The sequence below is a fragment of the Mizuhopecten yessoensis genome, unplaced genomic scaffold, assembly GCF_002113885.1.
Source record: "Mizuhopecten yessoensis strain PY_sf001 unplaced genomic scaffold, ASM211388v2 scaffold10773, whole genome shotgun sequence".
NCBI lineage: Eukaryota > Metazoa > Mollusca > Bivalvia > Pectinida > Pectinidae > Mizuhopecten > Mizuhopecten yessoensis.
Window position 1 is genome coordinate 117,485 of NW_018408714.1, and position 9,752 is coordinate 127,236.

At 34.0% G+C, this 9,752-nt stretch overlaps 1 protein-coding gene across 1 annotated transcript; it reads right to left on the bottom strand.

Moving 5' to 3' along the window:
- Positions 1–6,003: 6,003 nt before the first annotated feature.
- Positions 6,004–8,212, bottom strand: LOC110462371. The gene is made up of 3 exons (XM_021516303.1): positions 8,200–8,212; positions 7,859–7,942; positions 6,004–6,461 (listed from the first exon to the last, which is right to left on the bottom strand). The coding sequence occupies exons 1-3, from the start codon at positions 8,210–8,212 to the stop codon at positions 6,004–6,006; spliced, it is 555 nt and encodes a 184-aa protein (XP_021371978.1).
- Positions 8,213–9,752: the final 1,540 nt, after the last annotated feature.

Here is a 9,752-nt window from a genome sequence, read left to right on the forward strand (position 1 = left end):
AACATAAGGTATTATATTTAAGTACTTTGTGAGTGATAAGTTATGTGCAAAATGAAGTTAAAACCCGAGTTTATAACTGTTCCCTGTATGTTTAAATAAAGGCGACGTCTCTTGGGAATAATAGTTATACAAATATACGTGTACAACAGGCTGATTGTATTACAGTACACAGTGTAGACGGTACGTGTGTAAAGGGTGGCTGATTGTATTACAGTACACAGTGTAGACGGTACGTGTGTAAAGGGTGGCTGATTGTATTACAGTACACAGTGTAGACGGTACGTGTGTAAAGGGTGGCTGATTGTATTACAGTACACAGTGTAGACGGTACGTGTGTAAAGGGTGGCTGATTGTATTACAGTACACAGTGTAGACGGTACGTGTGTAAAGGGTGGCTGATTGTATTACAGTACACAGTGTAGACGGTACGTGTGTAAAGGGTGGCTGATTGTATTACAGTACACAGTGTAGACGGTACGTGTGTAAAGGGTGGCTGATTGTATTACAGTACACAGTGTAGACGGTACGTGTGTAAAGGGTGGCTGATTGTATTACAGTACACAGTGTAGACGGTACGTGTGTAAAGGGTGGCTGATTGTATTACAGTACACAGTGTAGACGGTACGTGTGTAAAGGGTGGCTGATTGTATTACAGTACACAGTGTAGACGGTACGTGTGTAAAGGGTGGCTGATTGTATTACAGTACACAGTGTAGACGGTACGTGTGTAAAGGGTGGCTGATTGTATTACAGTACACAGTGTAGACGGTACATGTGTAAAGGGTGGCTGATTGTATTACAGTACACAGTGTAGACGGTACATGTGTAAAGGGTGGCTGATTGTATTACAGTATATTGGATCGGGCAGGAACGGGCGACGGTTTACAGGAACGGACAGAAACGGGTGACGAATTACAGGAACGGACAGAAACAGGGCAGTATCGGACTTATTTATACATTTATTGTATATATTTAATTATCATTATCGGGTATAAGGTATATTTGATAAAAAAAAAATGCAATTACATGATCGGGGCAGAATCGGACTAAATTATATATATATATGTATTTATATTTTTTTATCGGGTATAAGTTATATATTTTAGATATGTTTAAGTATCATTATCGGGTTTAATATACATTTGATAAAAGGATTGCAATTACATGATCGGGGCAGAATCGGACTAAATTATATATATACATTTATGTCGATATTACTTATGATACCTACATTTATAGTATCATATGTTTTTTATCGGGTATAAAATATGTTTGATAAAAGAATTGCAATTACAGGAACGGGGCAGGATCGGACTAAACTATATATATATATATATATATAAATTGCCAGGCCGAGGTTTCAATATATGTCTCTGTTTTATTCTATCAAAAAAGGTTGTTCAAGGAATTATATATTACATATATAATAAATATGTATCTGGGTTATTTTCTCATTTATATATATGACATTGTTATTGGGATGTCATAACACATGAAACATTGGAAATGACATTATGATAACCAAATTTTAATAACTTCATAACTTATACTCAACTCTTAATAAATAGCATGAATATATTTTGAGTGAATGAATTGGTGTTAATGTGTAGATTACCATCCCATCACGACTACGATCAGAAAAAAATATTAATTAAGATTATATTAATCCTTTGTTCTTGTACTTATTATGTGCAGACGATGTGAACGGTTAACAGTTCAATCAAAGGCAACTTCTAAGTATCTTTCAAAGAAAATACGCAATTTTCCAACTCAAAAAAGTGACATCAGTCTGAAAATTAAATATTATTCTATATGTAAATATAAGTTAATTGAAATACGTGTTTTACGTAAATAAATATTGAAGTCCATATGTTGGATTGTTTGACCACATAGGCCTTATCTGTTATAGAAAAACAATACTGTATATTAATCATATATGTATATGTATCGTAGAAAGAAAAACGGTGAAACGCTTTAAGTTTCAATTTTCAAAGGCCGATGTTGTCAAAACCGATTATCTAATTCCGTAATAGTAGACAACAGACTTCTTGTTCTAACACAAACGTACATTGATGACTCTGTCAACAAAGAGGTATGGCGGAAAACTGCCCATATTTCCCTAAGGCGGCATTTATGAAACGGGAAAACAAATTAGGGAATAAAACATTTCGTGTATCAAAAATGCATACAAAAGATATAGAACCAATTGAATATGAATTTTTAACCTGCTGAGAAATTATGTATTGCTAATATGATACTGCAAATATAGCCATTTACACTATATCTATGAAAGTGATGGGGTTTCCCGGACTAAAAAAAATACTTTCAACACTTTCCCATCTGAGGACCAACTTTTGAATAAACTTTTTGTGACCGTGATGTAATATGCAAAAACAAATCGTATTACGGAAAAGTGGTCCTCCTTTGGGAAAGTGCTCAAATAATGAAAAACAGGGCTGATCAAGTTTCTCTAAACTGCGACAGGTGTTTCTAGAGTTAAATCAGTTTGTTATTGCCAATATCTATATGTTCTATGTAGCCGAATGTGTAACGCAGTTTACTTGTGAATAAAAAATAAACGGTGCAGGTTCGAATCCTCCGTCAGGTTTTTTTTCTTTTTCTTTTTTAAATATTTAGGCATGTGATCATTTTCCTTGATAAAGCAATATTTTGTTTTTCAAATCGATGGAAAATTTTGTTTACATTTTAATAACATACCTATTGATTTATCAGTTTTGTTAGTAATAATTTCGTTACTATTTAGTGCGACATGCGGATTATCGCCCGAGACCGGATACTTTTCAGAACTCATTCTGAATGTTACCGATTTACCGAACATGAAACTTAAATCCGTTCAAAACTGTTTCGTATAGATTGCACGATCTTGTATTACATAAAAGCGTATAATTTGTTATAAATCAATATAAAAAACGTGAAATAAGCATTGTGTTGAGCCTGTATCGTTAAACGCATGTATTAATACCCATGGCCTTAAATTCGTCTGTTTACAATAATCTATTCTTAGACACAGGATTTCGATATAGCTACGTATACCTGTATAAGAATACCTGATGACGCGTCATAACAGTGCACGGTTGGATGCGCGCACTAGCGTAACATAACTTTGGGGAAATAGGCATAGCAACCCGCNTTTTTTTAGCCATCAATCCCCTTGCGACACAAGCCAATCATCGTTCCAGGTAAGTACCCCACCTTATCAGTGACCCCGCCCTCCTGTGGACACATAAGCTAAATGGTTAATTTGTTCAGGGACGTATAATCCCTGATTTGTTGGCTTATGAATATTGGCGTGGCGTGCCGAGTTGACAATTTAGATTGGTTAATTACACATATATGATTATCTTGCCTGATGAAGCTGAGAAAATGAATTCACCAGCTAAACTCATAATTGTAAAACGTCAAGAACAGATTATTCAATGGTACCTCACCGGACAGCAACGCAGACGTTTTTCCACAATAAAACGTTTCAAATTTGTATTCTCTGGTCTTATATGAACGTGCATCAAAATAGAACACATTTCCTTTGAACATTTCCTATGTGTCTGGTAAGCTCTGTCTCGTCAGAGACTTCTCGTGTGCCAATCAACTTCGCTTTCAATATCAGGCGGGACTTGGTCCGTACAAGTGGTTGGGAATCGTTGAGATTCTTTTTTCGTTCAACATATTTCATTTTAATTAAAACATATTTTATTGCTTCTAAATTCAAACAAGAGGATTGGGCACAAGTTATTACAACTTATTAAAGCCCTCTCCTCAACAATTGTACTACAACAATGTGATAGCGACAATAGACATATATGTACATTTTATACCATATAGTACAAGGTAGTGGTCACAAATTGTTAAAACTTTTCAAAACCTTCTCCCGTAAAAGTAAAACGTTGCTCATCGCAGTCAGTTGCACAATTTTTAGTATCTTTATCACTAAACCAATTTATTAAATTAACTTCTGAGAAAAAGCTGTTATAACATTGTAATCCACCTAAATAAACAATACCTGGGACTTACATACATGTTGATATAATGTTTTATAATTAAAATTAGATATTGTACACGGAATTGGATAAAGTCCGTGGTTATGCATTCATATAACTTGATGTTTTTCAAGACTTAAATTTGATTAAATAAATTCGACGAGTATTTAGTATGAGTAGATTTACTTTTCACAAGCATGTATCTTTAGAATATATTGGAACAAATCTATATTTATACATACTATATGCATGTATATCGATAATTGAAAGGACTTCGAATCATATACAATCCATATACTTTTTGAATTTCATAGTATTTGAGTATCTAATTTAACTGAAGGTTCTTCTCCAGCATTGTTATATAATTGATACTGTTATGTTTAACAAAATTGAATAACTAACATTTTTGAAAAGTAATTTCAAATTTTCTAAATATTTCCTGTTAAATTTATACATATGATCTTAATAACACCATTTTATGACATGAATAGAATTAATATAGTGAGACTGATTATTATATTTCTAACTGCTTGAGTCGCATGTATATGTTTATATGATTAAACGAATACGTTTTAGGAAAGAGATGGTTAATTTTATGATTTTACATTTCATTTAATATAGATTATGAGATACTCTACCGGTGTATGATTGCATGCAACTCAACTCTAATAATTTAATAGTGAATGGCTCATTTTATAGTGTCGATAATATGTTTCAAGGTGTGTTTATTTTATTGTTGATCAATGTAATGAATTGATACGGAAATAGATAAATATCAGTCTCCCCATTATGTCTGTACTGATTAACCACAAAGTTAAAAGAAAGAGAGAATGAAGGAATGAGTCCGATCCTGCCCCGATCCATATCAATAAGCAATACTCTTAATTCCTTGCAATTCTTTTATCAAATATATCTTATACCCGACAAAAAATATATGATACTATAAATGTAGGTATCATAAGTAATATCGACATAAATGTATATATATAATTTAGTCCGATTCTGCCCCGATCATGTAATTGCAATCCTTTTATCAACTATATCTTATACGCGATCATGATACTTTAATGAATCTAATATATATATTCATTAATGTATATAATAATTAATAGATTTCTGCAAGTTCCTGCCCGTTTCTGTCCGTTTCTGCCCGTTCCTGTAAATCGTCTAACCGGTAATGACCACCTTCATTTATTTGAAGATCATGATCAAGTCATGTGATAGTGGGTGCTAGGCCAAGAGAAGAATGCTAAAATTTCATCTGAAAGAACAGCTCAAAAGATGCCATTTCCTTAGGGTGTACAGTACATAAATACATTTGTTTTAATCTCCCTGATGGACATTTTAAAAAGTTGGCAAGTATGACAAGCTGGTGTTAAACTGTTTATGTGTGTAATCTTACCTATAGCAATATGATCATATATATATATATGAACCCCCTATATATATGTGTGTACCCTAAACTACAGACTGTAGTGCAGGCCTAACGTACAATCATGGCAGTCAATGAGTCATTCAAAATGTAAAAATCATATATAACAAAAGGCGGACATTGATAACGTTAACAGTCATCTCCGACATCTGTAAACGTTGCTGTACTGTGCGATTACATCCAATAAAAAACAAGGGAGTAGGCCCTAAATATTTGTTCCTAAATGTACTGTTTACAGTGAAGAAATAAAAAGTCTAAAACATTAGTCATATAAATTATATTTAATTATTCCTTTAATGCATTCATCCAAGTTCTGCAAATGAAGTGAATAGCAGCTTACATAAAGACATAACAATTTACATAGACATTTATCCCTCCCTTTTGTCCTCTTTTTAAGGACAAATCATTAATTCTGTGTTGATAACAAATCATCAGTACATTATTACCCTATGCCCCATTCCCAAAATTATATAGTATTACCCTTCCTCCATTCTTCAATATCTAAGAGTGACAAGATCTGATGTGCAGCAGGCCTAGTTTACAAGTTTCTTCCATCTGCGACAGGGACTTGCGAACTTACAACGTTTCACGGTATGCCAGAGGTTTGCATCCTGTTCTGCAAATCACTGCTTGCGTGGAGATAGCAAATCTAAAAGCCTGATCTTTAAGACCAAAATTGTGTCGCAGTCTCATCAATGTTAACAACAGTTTATCCTCGCACTCCATGTTAACTATGTCTTTCCTGTTATTATGGTGTTGTGGGGCCTGAATAGTGAGAAAGTCAAGTAGGGCCTGGAATGTTGAGAATTTGAATCCTGTATAATATTCAAATAATCCTTGAATCTGTGATTCCTCCTTTAAAATCTCCTGAACAGTCAGTGGTTTGGGTTTGTCATCACTTACAGGATTTCCCAATGTAGCTTCATGTTGTTCATACCACACTCTGTATTCATTGAATAAGACTTCAGACTGATGAACTTGTTGTTGTAGCCTCTTGATTTCAGCTGCTGCTGATAGCAGTTCCAAAGATGTTCCTGAAAAAAAGTTCTATAAATAAATCAAATTCAGCTGATTTTATTTTATTTTCAGTCTCAGAAGAATGACATTGCTTTTAACAATGGCAATGTCATGTCTTGCTGAGAAATGATTTATACCCAACCAGTAAAAGTTAGGTTGCCACCTTGTTACCAAGATTTGGTGGAAATGTCAAAGGTTGCAATGTTGGAAAAGGCAACACGGTCCCAAAGTACCAACAGCCTATGGAAGAGACTCAGAGAGAAAAGACTTACAGCATCTCAGATGTTCAAAGTTGTAAATAGAAAGAAAGGTCCTACTGATGCTATGCTAAGAGATTTGTTTACAATAAAGACATTCTCTTCTGTAGCAACAGATTATGGTATTAGTAGGGAAAAAATTGCCAGAGAAAAATATGTCAGTCAAAAGTCTGTCCAAAACATACATGTTCATGATTGTGGGTTAGTGATAAACAATGAATTTCCCCATCTAGCCGCCACACCTGATGGTAAAGTATGTGACAAAGGGGAGACTGGTATTGTGGAAATAAAATGTCCCTTTGTAGCAAGGCAGATGAGTATTACTGAAGCTTGCAATGTAATCCAGAATTTTGTACTGAGTTATGAAAACAATGTTGTCAAAATGAACAGAAAACACAACTACTATGTTCAAATACAGGGACAACTGCTAGTCACAGGTGCTCCATGGTGTGACCTTGTTGTGTTCACAACAAAAGAACTGTTTGTTGAGAGAATTTATCCTGATATTCCATTTATGACCAAAATATTACTTCAGCTGTCACTTTTCTACAAGTTTCATGCTTTACCATACCTCAACAGATAAGGTATACCATATAGCTTTACCTAAATCACACCAACTGAGCAAACCCAATAATAATGTACACACATACTTTGATATTGCCACAATTTCACATTAGAACTTGATGCCTTTAAAATATATTGGTTTGCAATTCCTAGTCTCTAAAAATTGTATTAATTGATATTAGTTATACACGTATATAGTGACACCTGTCTAACCTGACATCCACTGGGATATAACATACTGGTAAGATTACAGAAAAACAGTCTGTCAATAGTTAAATACACAGGTCATATACTATTATGTTCATAACACATGGGATTACAGCATTATGTGTAAAGTGTCTGAATAATCAGGGGTTCACTGTATTTTGTTCCAGTTAAAACTGGTATTAAATATTTAATGAAAACCAATACAATTGAAATTGTACACAACAATACCATAAGTGTTCTAGGACTATAAACATATGAAGATTACATGTCAAATGAGTTTGATGTATAGTGCATAGTTCAGTTTCTGGTTTTTTAGATAAAATGATATTTTGGTATCTTTTCGTTTTCAAAATTTATCTCAGCTTTATACTAAAGCATATCTATACCTTGGACATCAGTTTGTACAAGATCATGTTCATGCTGTGTTGCTGCTACATGGCCAGTACTGTCTGTACTGGGACTGAAGTGGGCTGGGGATCCTCCATATCATTGCTCAGTTCAGTGCTGTGTCTTGATAATAAAGAAATGAAGATTTATTTTATTATGGGTTTTCAAGACTGAACAATTTAGGTGAAACCATAATTATTTACAATATAATCTCAATGTATTCCTCTTTTGATATCACAACGTTAAGACATGGTGGAGAATGGGTTGAAAAAACCCCAACAAAGAATCATTGGTTAGAAACTAGAAAGGGATACATCTTTCAATAAAATCAATCACTTACAGTATAACTTCATGCCCTGGATTAATTTATATAAAAAATCTTACTTTAGAATGTCTATTTCAATTTGTATGTATGCATACTTTACATTTTGGGAATAACAATTTGTTTATCAAAATGTTTAAACACCAAGGTATAAGGAAATTAATTGATTATAGCTTATCTGATTCACTGCAACATATTTCCTGTCAGGACAATACTTTCCACTTGGAAAATCTATAGCACTGATCATAATTACAAATGTACAAATGTACTGATACATAAAATACTATTATGGTCACAATTTGAAATGTTCATTATAAGAGCAGATTCCTTAGCAGTTTTCTTGGTCAAATTAACTCACCCAACAGAATGCCGGAGTCTCCAATGAAGGCGGCACTTTTTATTTCTCCTCAATTAGCTGGCAAAGGATCGGGGTATTCTTCTGATGGTCCCAACTCACTCATAAAATGCTGAAACAAACCAGAAGTATATATATGACTTGTAAAATCAGAACTCGCGCTCTGATTGGCTGAATTTGTATAGCAAGCGCGCTGCTAACAACGATGTGAAAGGGTGAATTAATCCACATCTTTTACACTATTCCCCCCTTTTTTCAAACACCGACCCAGGTTCTTTGACTCCCCGCCAAGGGTTCTCCTACCTTGAACGTGGGAGGGTCAAAGGCACCGATACAGATAGTGCTGTCGCTGGGGCTCGAACCCGCGATCCTTGGCTCTCCAGCCCGATGCTCTACCGCTGAACTAAAGGGAAATTACCCAATTAATCCACATCTTTTACAAACTAACGTTCAAATATAATCCTCATTCCAATCATTTACCAAGGAAAAACAATCAACAAACTAAGTGTATATCGACGATCGAATTAAACTTTGCATGTAGTTAGATAAGGGTACGTATATTGTATTAATCATAAGCATTCCTAGGCAAGTCAAGTTATATAGATATAAGAAAATTGTTGTTTTTTGGAAGGTTGTGTTATTTAGATAAAAATACATTGTCATCACGTATATTTTTAAGAAGACTATACGCATCAATGCTGAACAGATCTGGTGACCATTTTGGACTTTTAAATGATATTTTGAGAATTTTTTAAAAGTACAATCTTTATAATATGTTGAACAAGTATATTCGAACGAGTGTATTCCCATTAAAACGGCCATGGAAAATAATTGTGAATAAATCTGTGTTGTTGAAAGAGGAACCTGATTGGAAAGAACGAATGTCAAATGATAGTGATTTTAACCGATTTGTAATGGTTCACAATATATTGCAACCACATATACTATGGAAACTGGCAATGAAATTCCCGGAGTTTAAAGATTCTATTTTATATGTTACGAAATTAATAGTAAATATTCGTACTGGTAAAGCCAAAGAGCTATGTCATAGATGTGGTATTATTTACCAAGATATATTAACTCATATCATATTAAAGTGTAGCTATACTGAACACCTAAAGGACAAGTTGTGGTGCTCTATCGCAAACATTAGTGATACTGGTATTCTGCTGAGTGCGTACATACACTCTCTGACAGATCACGAATTAATTCATAT